This window comes from Arvicanthis niloticus, chromosome 26 (genome assembly GCF_011762505.2).
Source record: "Arvicanthis niloticus isolate mArvNil1 chromosome 26, mArvNil1.pat.X, whole genome shotgun sequence".
Classification (NCBI taxonomy): Eukaryota; Metazoa; Chordata; class Mammalia; order Rodentia; family Muridae; genus Arvicanthis; species Arvicanthis niloticus.
Genome location: NC_133434.1, coordinates 17,754,771 through 17,770,518, shown reverse-complemented (window position 1 = coordinate 17,770,518; position 15,748 = coordinate 17,754,771). Strand labels below are relative to the sequence as shown.

The 15,748-nt window shown below is 44.4% G+C and overlaps 1 protein-coding gene across 2 annotated transcripts in view; it reads left to right on the top strand.

Annotated features, from left to right (window-relative positions):
* Nucleotides 1–15,748, top strand: part of Ttc12 (tetratricopeptide repeat domain 12) — a 50,181-nt gene that overhangs the window by 19,079 nt on the left and 15,354 nt on the right. For both annotated transcript variants that reach the window (XM_076925097.1, XM_076925098.1), the window contains exons 7-13: nucleotides 1,835–1,894; nucleotides 8,428–8,499; nucleotides 10,074–10,134; nucleotides 10,560–10,748; nucleotides 11,828–11,897; nucleotides 12,879–12,967; nucleotides 15,426–15,594. In XM_076925097.1, the coding sequence (XP_076781212.1) occupies nucleotides 1,835–1,894; nucleotides 8,428–8,499; nucleotides 10,074–10,134; nucleotides 10,560–10,748; nucleotides 11,828–11,897; nucleotides 12,879–12,967; nucleotides 15,426–15,594 (710 nt within the window). The remainder of the gene's footprint in view (nucleotides 1–1,834; nucleotides 1,895–8,427; nucleotides 8,500–10,073; nucleotides 10,135–10,559; nucleotides 10,749–11,827; nucleotides 11,898–12,878; nucleotides 12,968–15,425; nucleotides 15,595–15,748) is intronic.

Sequence of the window (15,748 nt, the reverse complement as noted above, 5' to 3'; positions counted from 1 at the left end):
TCTCTCTCTCTCTCTCTCTCTGTCTCTCTGTCTGAGAGCATACATTCAGAGGCAAATAAACACAGAAGTGCTGCCCAGTATTAGGAATCACTTGAACTGCTGACTATGTCTCTCCCATTTGTGTGCAGTGCTAGAAAACAATAAGGATGCTGGGAATTAAATATTGCTTGCTAAAGAAAAACAGAAAAGCCTATCCCCTCACTGCCTTTATTTCTCCCCTACAGCTAATGTTAAATCAAGATTGCTGGTGCCCACTAGATAAATCTAGAGTTTAATTGCCATTAAGAAAAGTAGCTCCTCTTAAAACCGGGAGAAGCAAAAGAGAATGGAGACAACACAGGGCGTCAAAGTCAGGACTTAGAGAAGACAAGAGAAAAGGAAAGGAAAGAAAAAGTAGAAGTAAAAGGTTACATAAAGAAATTGTTGAAGCCCACGATGAGGTCTTCAGGGTTGTTTGGACTTTAAGTCTCATAGCATAAGATCATTGTCGCAGTGATCCAGTTGTCTCACGGTCTGGAAGCACAAGGACCTCACCCCGTATGATTTTCTAATGCACCTCAAGACCTGAAGAAGAGGGAGTGGATCTGTACTGCAAAGGCCACTACCCAGCTGTTACCTGCTCTCCCTCAATTTGCCTGGATGCCTTGATTCCCCAAGAGTTACACCACTTTTCCATGGAAATATCTTATCTTACTGCTAAGAATATTACAGCCCCTTGGGTTTGGGTCTTGAGTAAACCTAAATGTGTGGTGGTGTTGTTCTTGAAGACTCAGGGCCTTGGAGAAATCACTCATTCCATGGTGCCCAGGTTGTTTTGGTTGGGTTGTTGTTGTTGTTGTTTTGGGGGGGGGTGTTTGTTTGTTTTCTTACATGGGATTACCATTACTGTTTCTTCTGGGACTTTCTATAAGAAAAGTGCCTAAAATCTATGTAGTGCTTCTTGATAAGAAAAAGAAGATGAAGAAGAGGAGGAGAAGGAGAAGGAGGAGGAGGACAACATATATAATTATATGCCTCATCTTTCTCCCATTTTTATTATTAGTAAATATTAATTATTTAGAAAAATGGTTTCCTGATTACATGACCTATGTGCATACTCATATATACACATACAAACACATACACACATATACACACAGACACACATAGACATAGATATACACATATACACACACAAACATACATATGTGCTCACACACATACACAAATGCACACACACATATACAAATGTACACACACACACATACACAAATGCACACACATACATATACACACACACATGAGCACACACATACACACAAACACACACATACATATAGACAGATGCACACACATGCACACACACACACACACGCTAGGATCCACATGTGAAAATGAGTTGTGGTATTTGACTTTTTACCTCTTCTGTATATTCCCCAGATCTATCAGTTTCCCTCCAAATTTCATGTTTCTTTACAGCTGAATAAAACTCCATTGTGTATCTGTATCCCATTTTTATTACCCATTTACCTGTTGATGGACATCTCAACTGGTCCCACTTCCTTGCTAAATGTGTGTGCAGGGATCTCTGTGGTGGGATGTGCAGTCCTTTGAGTAAGTGTCCAGAAGTTTTCTAGCTGAGGTATGTGGCCCAGAAGATCCTTTATACGGCTTTCCATGATGGCTTCCCCAGTTTGTACTCTCACCTGTGAGTAAGGTTCCTAGCCTTCCCGTATCCCCAAATCCATTTTCTGCTGTTTGTTTACTTGGTGATATTAGCTGCCCTTTCTGTACCGACTGAGGAGCCCTTTGATGCAGAGTTGTGTCTGAATGTCATGTACTTGTATCATTTCAGGCTTATATAAAACTTGGGGACTATCAGAAAGCTCTCGTGGATTGTGACTGGGCTCTCAAGGTAAGAGACTCTTTCCTTTGCCACGTGACTCTATTGAGCTCACTCCAGCCTGTGTCTGAGTCCTGAAGTACACAGAAAGCAGCTCCACGTGTGTCACCTGAAGGACCTCAGTTTCCTCATCTATGAAATGGGATGGAATGGAGTTTCTATGCAGGCCGGAACATGCACATGGTGCACTTAGCTCATCCATGTACTCCAGTAACGCTATCAGCACTGGTCCTTGAAAGTTCTGTGTCACACTAGCTCATTCTTCACTTGGTCCCTGTCAAATGCTTTATCTGTGTCATGGGGAAAACATCATTCCCTCTCCTCCAGGACCAGCCAAAAGAGACAATTCCTACAAAGTCATCTTCCTCATCAGTCTGGAGATCATTTGGAAATTGATTATACACTCTTCTATTTGTGTCATGGAATATAAGTATAAATTGCTATTGTCCCATGTGGGTCAGGCGTGGGCACATGCACAGTGCTTTGCTTCATATTATCTCCAAGAGCATACAAGTAGAGAAAAAAATCGAGAGTGCAGAGAAGAAAACATTGCTCAGCTCTCGGGTGCCACAGTGAATCCTTGGGCACAGTATTTCATATGACTAAATAAATGTTTAAATAACCCTAAATCCAAGCTTCCCTATCTTACCCCACACATGGTTCTTAAAAAAAAAAAAATACCTGAACAAACTCTTCTCAGAGGACAGTGCACATAAGCCCTTCAAAGAGTCTAGAAACAAAAAACAGTTTTATCTTTAAAAATGCTTGAGATTTTCTGTGGCACTTCATAAAAATATAATCCTATCTCTCTCTCCTGCTTTATCTGTTTCTATTTTCATCTGCCTTATATCTATCTCGTTGTCTCTGTTTCTCTGTCTCTCTCTCTGTTTTCTTTCTCTCTGTGTCCGTGTCCGTGTCTGTGTCTCTCTGTCTCTCTCTGTTTCTCTCTCTCTCCCTCTCTTTTTCCTTCCCTCTCTCCCTCCCTCTCTCCCTCTTTCTCATTTTCTCTGCCCCTGTTTGTCCTATGACTTTTCACACATTAGGCAAGAGTCTCCCCCACTTAGCCACATCTCCAGGCCCTTTATATCTTCAGACAAGGTCTCACTAACTTGACTAGTCTGGCTCTGAACCTGTTATCCTCCTGCCTGCCCAAGCCTCCCAAGTAGCTAAAATTAAAGCCCTGCACCATCAGCCCTAACTTCATAAAATGCATCTCTTTGTTGTAATTGTAAGATAACTTAATGTGTTGTAATGTGACAGGTTTGACAGAGGAATGTGTGTGTGTGTGTGTGTGTGTGTGTGTGTGTGTGTGTGTGTGTGTGTGTGTGCGCGCGCGTGCGCATGCGTGTGGATGTAATGTAATGTGTTGTAATGTGACAGGTTTGACAGAGGAAGGGCAAAGAAAACTTAGGCATAGAGTACCTCAGACCATTTGCCATTTTACCTGATTAGTTTAAACGACTTACAGTTAGATAAGGTAGAATTCTAAGAGAAGGATCCAGATGTTATCAGATGTCTACAGTGCCCCAGGACAACACCCGTGGCCTCACCCAGTGATCATGGTCTAAATCAAGAATATATATTCACAGCCACATACTGGCCATATTCTCTTGCTAATCTTTGTTTTTACTTACTTATTTCTGTGTGCATGTGTGTCTATGCATCACATATGGGTGATATATGTTAGTGTGTGTATGTGTGTGTGTATGAGTATGTGTGAGTGTGTTTTGTATGCTTGATGTGTGTGTGTGTGTGTGTGTGTGTGAATGCCATAGCACATGTATAGAAGTCAGGAGAATCTCCTCAGAGTTGGTTTTAGGCTTTCACCTTTGGGCAGGTTCCAGGGATTGACTACTGTCCCCAGGCTTGTGTGGCATGCCCTTGCCCGTTGAATCATCTCGATGGCTCCTCTTGCTTAATTTCTCTTATTATTGAGGGTATAAGCAAGGGAAACAGGGATGAATCAGAAAATCCCCCTGGATTCTGGGGATTCGTAAAGCATTGTGAACCTGCAGGTAGCACGAAGCACTTGGTTATGTCATCCCCCTGAAGGCACAGTGTGGAGGCCCACTGCTCCGTCACACTAGGCAGGTCTTCCTATCATGGGAGCAAGCACATGCTGACGGCAGCATTGGATCTCCAGCGTGGACATGCTCACCCATGCTGTCACCTTGTTTGCTTACAGTGTTGTTGTTGTTCTTGTTGTTGTTTTAACTTGTTTTGTTTTCTGGCACCAGTCATTAAGAAACAACAAGCTCAGGATGTTTTCCTTGGCTGTTCCAACAGTGACAGCAAAATCAATCATTTGCTGCAGGCTCTCTGCATACGTTCTGTTCAGTGCCACTGCTTTCCATACTTTCTCTTCTGACCAAGAGAGTGAGCCCTCAAAGCTGAATTAAGCCATTTATATAGCAGATTCCACACTGGCTGTCAGCCCGTACTCTTTTTAACTATCTACTATTAAAAAAAAAAAAAAAAAAAAAAAAAAGCCCCTGCTGAAACCAGAAACTCTGAATCCAGAATCCCTGAGAAAGGATCACGTTCCTTTCTGAGCTAGAAACAGGATCTCCTCGAAGGAACTCCAGAGTAAAAGTCTTCTAATCAGACAAAGACCAAAGAGTTAGACGCAGCCCATGCTGACCCAAATGTTGAATGAACATTTGGCTCAACATAATTAACTGAATGAGACACCAAAGCAGAGCAGGCCCAGTGGAGGTGGCGTTTAAATAATTGCCAACGCTCAGAGCCCCATCTTGTTAAATACCCAGTGAGGCTCCCAGCTGGAGAGGTTTGGATCAACACAAAAGGAACTTGAAAACTGGTTAAGTTCTGTTCTTTGTAGAAGTCATGGGTTCCAAAAAAAAAAAGTTTGCTCTCTTTAAAAAGTCTTGATAATCTCAGTAGCAATGATCCCTGGCACTCGATTATTAATAGTATGGGAACTATTCATGCCAATTTAACATTTCTTGACACTTTTAAATTGGAAGAGACCAGCCTGAGTGATATTTCAGGGCTGATGTTCCTTGTCAAAGAAGATAAGGGTGGCAACGTTGTGTCTCATCCGGAGCAGACAAATGTCAACCATCAGCAGAACCCTTCCCACACAATGAAACCCATCCTGCTTTGAAGGCCACACTCCTTCGAAGACAGTGTGGGGCTCACTGGAGTAAATGCATGGGACGGAAGACTCCTGGTTACACTGGACAGGTCCAGTCATAAGATCTATTAGTCGCTCTTCGTGGGTGGAGAGAGGATGGTGTCATAGCTACAGGCACTTCCCTGTGCCACACCTATGAAGGTCATGGGCTTCAGCTTAGGGACCTGCATGCCCCCAGCCGTGTAGCACTGGCATTCTGCCATGAATATGTTATGAATATCTGGCTGTCATGAGCACCTTCTCTTCCCCTTGGTCACACCTTCCCTGCTTCCTGGATTTCATCCTTTGTGACTTCGCTATGCTCACCACTCTGCTTTCTGCCCTCTTTCCTCATGCCTCCTCATCTCCTCTCAGGAGCCTCATGGATTCACCTGTCATCTCTGCAAGTCCCTTTCAGACCAGCTTTCCCCGCTTCTCCCTTCTCCTAGCTCCAGGTCCACCCCCACCACCTCATGTAGGTTTTCATTTGGTCGTCTTGGCATCCCCCAAATTCAGGGAGTCTACAAACTAAGACTGTCTTTCCACTCGGACAGCTTCTCTTCTACCTGCCCTCATGACCCCTTTTTGTTAGCGCCTTCCCTGCATCTCGACATGGTTCTGATGTGTCAGCATGCACGTGGAGTGAGTCCTCCGAGCTCATCTTACTCTGACATAGGTCTGATGTCTGCACTCCCCTTTCTGCAGCTGTCACCGAGACCTCTGGCGTCAGCCCTCCTTCCAAGTGACTCTCTGGACTCCTTGCTCATCTCCCTGCCTTCCTCTGCTCAGTTCTGCGAGCTACCACCAGACCATCCATCCTGCCTTCTCGACAGCAATGATAATGCAACCCTCCTCCCACTTGGCACTTGAGACTTTTGTGTGGAGACTTTTATGTGGAGTCTTTTTAGCTCCCCCTTTCCATCCCCTCTTGTTTCTTTACCCAATACTTAAATTTCAGCTGGGCATAAGGCTCCTGAACCCCTTCTCTCTGGACTCTGCCCATTCCCTTCCCTTGTTATCATCACTCTCCCTTCAATACTTTCTTTCACTCAAGATTCAGTTCAAATCTCTCCCACCTTGCCTGCTCCTCTCACTGTAGGGTCTCCTCCATTGAACCTGGTGAAGAGCTTTCCCTGTAGTCTACAGTCATTTTTTTCATAGCATACTTCTGAAAGAGATGTGGTTTTATTTGTTGTCGTTGTATTGAGAATCAAACCCAGGGACTCGTGCCTATTAGGCAAGCTACTCCCCCAATCCTAATAACAATGTTAAGCCCCTGTGTCCTGGAATTCAATGGCCAGATTTCAAATTCTAGCTCTTCCATGCAGTGATGAGACAATGTTAGCCCCCTCTCCTCGCTCTGCTTTCCTCGTCTGCGACATGGGGATGCCCAGGCCTGTTTCACTGCATTGCTACGATTCTCACAAAAGATCATCCATACAAGCCATCAAGCTCAGTGCCAATCACACGAAACAGACTCATCATCCTGGGTGCTTATTATTCTCGTTAATTCTCCCATTCACTTTATAATAGATCAGGAAATATTATACATAAAAAACTCCTGGTAAGAGTTTCTCTAACAATTATTGTTTCCCTTTTTTGCTATTATTTAGCCTTTCTATAAATCACATTTGCTCTGGAATGTATTGTTGCCGCTGTAACCACAGCAACAGCAGCTAATGGAGTATTAGGAGAGTGCTAAGTGTTACACAGTTCTCCCTCCCAACAATGGGGCAGGAGGAGGAGAATATGAATTACTGTCTTCACTTTCCAGATAAGGAAAATGGTTGCCCAAAAGCTGGTGGCCTACCCAACATTCTGAATTGTTAATTCACCTAAAACATTGTACGCTCCTGAGACTGACCTCCTGAAACTTCTAAATCTAAACCCTAAAGGATATCTCACCTTTAGGTATGATATGGCTCAGTATCTTGCGTATAAAGGGGATGGAGTGGATGTTAATTACCTGATGTTTCAAATGTTACTTCATAGTTTTGTGCTGGGTGGCTCCCTGCAGACTTACGATGAGGAGGAGCAGGCAGAGTCAGGGCCCTTCTGTGAGTGGTATAACCTTAACCGTACACTTAAACCCTCCCTTTTAAACCCATCTACATCTTAAGTGATACGAATGGGAATTCCTGTTTGTTTTGGACAGTCCAAAGAATGATCTGATAGCCACACTTTCTGATTTAGATGAGTGTGCTTATTAAACACATAGCAAGACAATGTAAACAATAAGGAAAGGGAGAAAGAGCATGGGAGGGGGAAGGGAGGAAGAAAGAACATGGGAAGAGGGAGAGAGAAGCACATGAGAGGGGGAAGGGGAGGGAGAGGGAGCACATGAGACCTGGAGTTCTCAAAGACAGCCCCAAGCAGAACCAAATATCTGGTAAAAGAACAAGTAGCAGCAGGTAGAGTTTACATCATCAAACCAGGCACTCGGGACATCCAGCAGGAACAGACTGGGGAAGTTGAGGCAGTCGGCTGGAAATCCCCATTGAGCTTTCTCTCCACAGAGAAGCTTCCCAAGGCTCAATTTCTGCCTCCCTTTCCACCATAGGGACTCCCTCTCAGATCAGGGAGTGGGGAGTAAGCTCTGTTGGCGACATTTCACTTTTCAGCTGTTCTCAAGGGCACAGTGTTCTTACTCTTGGGATGTTTTGCCGTTCTTTCTCTGCTACCACAGAGTTAGGAGAGCCAGCCCATTCCCAGACAGGAGGTCATGGAGAACACTTTGTGACGACAAACATACTTGTGTCTGAAATGGAGTGGGAAGCAACTCCACTTCAAGACCCAGATTCCTTCTTGGTGACTTGAAAGAACACGTGACAACTGGCCGACACAACGTGCATTATGCCAGTATTCATGTTATGGTTTATTTTCAAGAAGGGACTTCCTGCTGCCCACTAAGACATGTTACTAGCCACGATTGCCTTCCCAGAGAATTCTGTCTGCTAATGAGCAAGTAGCTCTCAAACTTAGCCTGCGCAGTTACATCACCCAGAAAGCTGAAAAATGATCTGTCTAGACCTCATTTAGGCAGTAACTTAATTGGTCCAGGGGCAGCCAGGCCCAGATAGATATGAGCCTTCCAAGTGATTCTAACATTTAGCCAATGCTGAGGACTCTTCTACACTTAGGGCTTTGCCTTACTTCTTGAGCAAGTCTCTACATGAAAGTGAGAGATGACAGTACCACTAATTTGGAAGAGAGCATACTCATGTGTCCAGCCTCCTTGCGGGCAGCAATTAGCTTGGTCACAAATCCACAGAAACGACTTAATTGTCAACTCTGTTAGCTATCCTGAGAACCAAAGTACTGGCCTCCTTCTGTTAACTAAGCAGGCAGGGCAGTGCCTAATGACTTCAGATCTCCTGAAACATTTGATCAAACATTCTCTTTTACACAGTGTGATGAGAATTGTACAAAGGCCTATTTCCACATGGGGAAAGCCCACTTGGCCCTGAAGAACTACAGTAAGGTAAGCTCTTGGCTCAGCAATAACTTGGTTAGATGTTAATCCGCCTTTTAGGGTTTTCTGAAGTTCCCAGCTAATACAGTCAGGAAGTCTGGGACAACCTCACCAGCTGTAGGAGTCATGTCAGAGAACCCCCTACTAGGACTGGTTCAACTTCCTCAGAGAGAAGACACGAACAACAAGAAAACAAAATTCACTCATAATCTCATTACTCCAAATGTATGTTCATACACACTACAACGTCTCATGGCTGATCATCACAGTATCAGTGATGGTGAGGGGGACAGGCAGTGACTAGATCGTAGATACCAAGCCAATATCTCCTAGATTGGATATGGGACTGAGGAGATACTAGGCTCAGCATACTCATGTCTGTCCTGGACTAATGCTCTTTTTAAAATGTGATAGTTTGTAATATGTCCTATCTCTGTTATTATGTAAGTTCATGAGCATGATGGGGGTGGGGTGAGGAGCACACACAGTGTCAGAGAGGTCAGAGGACAACGCTACAATCATTTCTCACCTTGGTGTGGATTCCAGGGATCCAACTCAGGTCTCAGCTTAGCAGGTCAGGCTTCGGTGACCTGGGAAGCCACCCATCCCTCCAGCCCTCTTCTAGCCATCGTTACCCTGCTTGGTAGAAGATCTCTGAACAGCCTTGAAGATAGGGGTGTTTACTCCCTTAGGACTTTTTTTGTTTTGTTTTGTTTTGTTTTGTTTTGTTTTGTTTGTTTGTTTGTTTGTTTCGTTTTTTCGAGACAGGGTTTCTCTGTATAGCCCTGGCTGTCCTGGAACTCACTCTGTAGACCAGGCTGGCCTCGAACTCAAAAATCTGCCTGCCTTTGCCTCCCAAGTGCTGGGATTAAAGGCATGCGCCACCACCACCCGGCTCCTTTAGGACTTTTTTCTCTTGGAAATTGGTCGGGTGTTGTCTCAGGATTTTATATACATTTTTTTGAGTGATACAATCTTAACCCCCCCCCCCAAATCTCCCTGAACTAGTCTTTCTCTAGGATCTTTTATCTAACCAGTCCCTCAGTAAGAGCCCATTGTCAAATTCTCTGAGTCTGATTCAGCCAATGACTGGAGTCTTTACTGTTTTTGCAGAGCCTGTACCTCTAAACCCCAGGGTGTTCTATTCTCCTATTCCTGGGTCTCAATCAGCAGCCGCCAGCCTACAGTTTTGCTTATTTCCTGACTCCCCTGGGCATAGCTGATGGGTTCTGAGTGCAAATAGCAAATCTAAGTTTAGCATATACATTGTGATTATTCTAACCTCCGGCAGACATGATCCACAAAAATATTTCAAGACCAGGTAGTTCTCATCACAGTTTGTATTTAACAAACAAGTTTTTTAAATGAATTTTGAAAATAGTACCTGTAGTGCCACAGAACCTGAGAAGAGAAGCCCAAGCAAAAATATCAAAAACTCACCTCTCTCCCTGACTGCCTCTGTGCTGGGAGCAAGGGAAGGATAGATAGAGATAATGAAGGAACCAAGCCCTGGGGTGCCTAGTGTCTGCCCTGTAATCACTGTACCCCTGATCACCTCTCAAGGTCTTCTTTCTGCTTTCCAGTCTAAAGAGTGTTATCAGAAGATTGGAGAGATAAATCCCAGGCTGAAGGCACAGGTGAAAGGTGAGAAGGTCCCTGCTGCTGAGAGCCGGCTGAATCTGGTTTTCCTTTGTGCTCCACTGGGATGTCCTTTCTACCTGCCTTCTCTGCCCTGGCCAAGGCCATACACAGCCTTGCCTTTCCTGTGTTAGCAGCCTCCCTCTGTGCTCATGTTCAGATTCATTTCTTTCTTCCTTACCATCTTCCAATATATTTCTAGAATGCCCCAAACTCTGTGTTTAGGTCTTCCATTACTTCTAAATGGTTCCTTCCTAAAGGAATTATTTGAATTATTATCTGAATGATTTTCTTGCTTTATACTTCACATTCTTGAAAGGAAGGAAGGGGGTGGGCAAGGGCAAGAGAGAGAGGGAGAAGAGAGGAACCTCTTGTATGCTGCCGATTCTTAGGATGTTGTTCGTTTCCCTTTTCCCTGCTTGCTTTACTAGAACACATAAATCAAGTAAGTCTTCGAGAAAAAGCAGATCTTCAAGAGAAGGAAGCACGCAAATCTCTGGATTCAGGAAAGAGCACAGCAATGACGACCAAAAATCTCCTGGGAACCCTATCCAAACCGGGCCAGACACCATTGTTCTATGCTGGAGGCATTGAGATTCTGACAGAAATGATGACTGACTGTAAGTTAGATACGAGAGGGGTCTGAAGAGCATTGACAGTGTGAAGGCATGGGGCCCCCGGGGGCTGGCTTCGTGAGATGAAGATTCCCCTCCCTTCTACAAATGTTGATGGAAAATCTAATATAGGTGCCAACCTCCACCCATACCATCTTCAGAGGATGCACTTATTCAGTGGTCAGGCAGAAAGCACCACACATGTAGCACAAGACACATACAAGGTGTCGCTGCTCCATATGTGCCTACAGCGCATACTCAAACCACATGGTGCTTTTATTTATATTCAAATTTATACTCATCATTATATGAATATATATTTGAACTATTATTTATATTATGAATATGTGTGAATATATTATTTGAGTAATATAGGAGTATATTATCCAAACATATTTATAAATATTGAATACATCAATGAACCTATTCTATAAACTTTTCACACATCTTGCTTACATCCCCACATCCAGTCTGACATCCCGTACCATGCACACACCCTAAGCCATGTAGAAACAGAAGAAATTTTTATGATAAACTATAGAAATCACCCCAGCTGCACTTAGCAACTGCTTGGGACATGAAAATAGTTTCAGAGGAAACATCTCAGTCTCCTAATGAGATCATGCCATTCTGTAACCAGTTCCTGTAAACACTGATGACAAAGAGATCAAACAGCTTTGATTGCCCAGTAACAGGACATCGTCTATACAAATGGATGGAACCCCTGGTCCCTCTTCAGTATAGAACAGAGGCAGCCCAGATTCTCCCCCGCCCCCACCAGCAGCTTCTTAGGAACTGTAAGTTTTACTCCAGAGGCCAGAAACAGCTTCAAAATAAATATATAGAGTCAGATGGCTTCCCAGTTCTTTCCAGAGATTAAACAGCTCTCTAAACACTTGAGTAATGAATTGAGATACCAACATTTTCTAAGCAGTCCCTCTGAGTGACTGATGACAATTACATTTCTCTGAGTGTGCAAGCCCAGCCTTTCCCACTGGGATCTTGTGATGGGCCTGGCTATGCTGCAGCTGGATGCCAACCTGGTGGGTAAGGAAACTGACTTAGCTCTTGTGGCTTTGTTTCAGGCACAGAGCGAACGTTGTTCAGAACATATGGTGGATTCAGCACCATCAGTGACCATGAGGTCATTAGAAGGTAGGAATCTCTGGAAAGAGTCAGGTGTCTAGTAAGGAAAGAAAGATATTGTATGAAAGCAGATATTGACCCTACAGTCTCCTAATGAGATCATGCCATTCTGTAACCAGTTCCTGTAACCACTGATGACAGAGATCAAACAGCTTTGATTTCCCAGTGACAGGACATCGTGTCCTTGCTCCTCAGGCCACAGGGTGACCCCTGAAAAAGCACATGTGAGCTCAGCGCTCTTTGCATCATGTTTCAGCTGATGGGGTGAGCTTGTCCCATAGGCCCTCTCTTGTGCTTCTCAGCGAGACAAGCACAGGTCCTACTGGTTTCCCACCAGACTCTATAAGAGTCTTCTTTGTACCTTTTATCATTTGTGAATTTACTGGTCATTTAAGGAAGCAGAAGCAGCTGGTCCTGCCTGATTCCATTTAGAATTTAATCTAAAACAAGACCTACACGGTAGGAGGTGAGGCACTGAGTTTATTCTATATTGGTCCAGGAGATGGTCCAAGAGTCTTAGGATCCTAATGTGGGTTGGATGTTTGTATTGTTCACTCATCACCGACAGCCCCTAGATGTCCACCCTCCTTTGTGTATCCAACCCTGCCTTTTCAATCCTTGGCTGTTGACGTGGAACTTTGGAGTCAGTAATGGACAGCTCCTTGGTTCTGGCGGCCTGTGAATATGCCTTTTTTGGGAGGGCAGGTCTCACTATGTAGTGCTGGATGGTCGCTCTTTCTCTATGCAGACCACACTGGTCCTGAACCCACAGAGATCCACCTGTTTCCAGCTAAGTATGAGCAATTAAAAATTGTGTATTTAATTGAAAAATTAAAAATTAAAAATGTGTACCACCAAGTTCGGCTTGGATGTGTGTGCATTAAAAAAAAATTCTTTTAAATCTTCCTTTGGTGAATCTGGGAGTAGTCCAGAGTGAAAAGAAAGCAAAATGATTCCCAGGCTCTCCGTTCCTCTCCCTGTCTTCTTCAGGTGCCTCTGCTTAGCAGGGAAAGATGCAGTCGAGGAAGTTGTCTGTGTATCCGTTCTAAAGCTCTGGCAAGAAGTATGCATTGACAACGGTAGGCCTGGCTCTTCCCCCTTGGTTGTTAGTTGTGTGCCACAGAACTGAGAGCTGTGTGGTCGTGGTCCAGCGTGGTAGTTCTCCCCAAAAATGGGGACCAGGAGGATTGGTGTCTACACTTCCTTGCCTTTTTCTTCCCAAAAGTACATGAATCAAAAGCAAGTTCTGTATTGAGTTCATTCCCCAGCCCCCACCTCTTCCTGTCTCTCCTCCTTCTCATTGCCCTTCTCTCCTTCCTCCTCCTCTGACTCAGACACTGGGATGGAGGGTGGGCAAGATCACTGTCAGCTTAATGAGTGCCTGCCCCCAGGGCCTCTGCCTGCTCTGCAGACTCATGACTTCTGCTCATGCCATGAGCAATGGGAATGGATAGTTTCCTTTCTTGTCTGTTGGAAGATACTTGGTTTTGCTGACCATAGCAGCCCTTGAAGCACCTGGAGATATATGACTACCAGCCAACCTTGTTGGACACTGATGAGCATCTGTCACTGAAATAGGAAAAGGCCAGAGGGATTTTATTTTGTCAACTCTTACCTTTCGTCATACAGCATCCTCCAGAGTTTATTAAGTCCTTGCACAATTTTTCTTAGTCACCTTAATGGCTTCTGTGTATATCAAGATTTTAGGTTATTTCCTTCATCTATAAAAATAAATGTTTCATAAGAATGAGGTTGATCTTGAGATGAGAAACACTAGAAATAAAGACAATGACAGGGTGGAGACTGCAAGTAGTGTGTGCATGCACCAGTCCAGCCGAGAATGAGGAAGCAAGCTCCATTCTTTTAGTAGGTTGAAGGACTGAGAGCTTACTGTAGGCTGTAGACAACTAGCTTATCAGGAAGCCCAGCTACTGAAAGTGATCAGTAAGTAAAGCCAAGCACCAATGTTTGATTCTCAGAACCTGAATTAACAACAACAGAAAAACCCAAAATAGGTGTGGTGGCATGCTAAGAATGTGGAGACAGGTAGATCACCAGAGCTCTAAGGTCAGCCAGACTGACCTATTCAGTGACTTCCAGGCCAGTGAGACCCATAAAAAAGAGAGAGAAAAGAGTAGAGGAGAGGAAGGAAGGAAAGAAGATAAAAAAGAAGAGAGAGGGGAGAGACAGACCAACAAAGAGAGAAGAAAAGAGAGGAGAGGGGAGGGAAAGGGCAAAGAGGGGAAGCGAGGAAAGGAAAGGAGAGGAGAGAAGATTTAAATGATGCCTAGGAATGACATGTGAGGTGTCCTCTGGCTTACACACACACACACACACACACACACACACACACACACACACACTCAATCCAAAATAAAGCAAAGTGAATTATCAAAGTCCCTTGCTCAGGGGTGTGTGTTTACCAAGATTCCTGAAGGAAGGTGAGGAAGACTGTATTTTCTCTCTGTGAATCAGATATAATAGTGCAGACACTTTTAATTTTGTAACCCTTGGAGTTATGTTGTTTTAATATCTAAAAAATATTTTCACCTGGGGTATGCATATGATGTGTCCCAAGCTCATGGAATCTTGATATACCCAACTCAGTAAACACAAAGCCATTTTTAAAGAGGACAGAGAATATGAAAAAGCAGAAACATGAGAATACATCAATGGTATATTGTTGGTCAGGGAGAGAAGTCAATTCTAGCCCTCCCACAGTGACACACCTCCTCCAACAAGGTCACACCTCCCAATCTTTCCCAAACAGTTCCACCAACTGGGGACCAAGCATTCAAATACATTAGCCTGGGAGGGGGTGGCACTTGCATTCAAACCCACATCTTGGGAATCATTACCTCCCCAAACCCAAGCAACCAACGCTTTAACACAGGAACCTTTGAGTATTATTTCAGAGTCAAATGATGACGTCATCCCTCCAATGTGCTCTGCTGCATTTCATTACTTATTCTCATACCCCTGCCTATGTTCTATCTGTACCCACATGCCTGCTCAGAACACAAAGCAGGCAAAATTCAAGGTCATTGGTTTTCAATGTTAGTACTCTGGAAAGAGTTCACCATTGAGGATGGGAAACACTGCTCACATGATATCGTAGTTTCTTTGGAAGAAGACAAATGGTTGCTCAGGTCAGTGTCTGGTTAAGCCAAGAGCTTTTTCTTTATCCCATCCCATGTTCCCCCACTGAGAACGGTTTTGTAATAAGGATAATAGTGTAGCCAAGCTACAAGAGCCAGTCTCTGTCTAGCACCATCAGGCAATAGCTGCCCAAATCCTCCTAAAAACTCTTAACAAGGGGGTCATTGCAACCATCTCACTGAGGAGGAAGCTGAGGACCTCAGAAGTTAGTTATATCGTTCAGACGCAGAAGGTTGGACACAGAGACCAGTTCTTATGGGTAACATCATCCTGCATGGCAAATGTGTTAAGAGCCAGCCACTCTTTAGTGTGGTGGCAACAGAACTGACTTAAATGCCATCATGGCGGCTTGAGGCCACTAACACCTGTGTTCTGCAGAGGAGAACCAGCGGCTGCTTGTGACCCACCCTGATATGGGCAGGCTGCTGCCTTCCTTCATGACTTCCAGAATCCTGGTGATTCAGCAGCAGAGCCTGGCCCTACTGCTGCAGCTCACCCAGACAGAGAATGGCCGGAACCAAGTGATCAAGCACCTTGACATGGCCCGGTAAGCCTTTGTGGGTGGGATCTTCCTTATAACCCTGAGGTTACCACAAAGTAGACAAGGTCAAGCTGCCCATCACCCCTCCTGTCTCTGGTGTCTAGTTGCCATCAGATTGTCATGAGCCTTCATGAGAGACAACAGAAGGAACCTTTAAAGG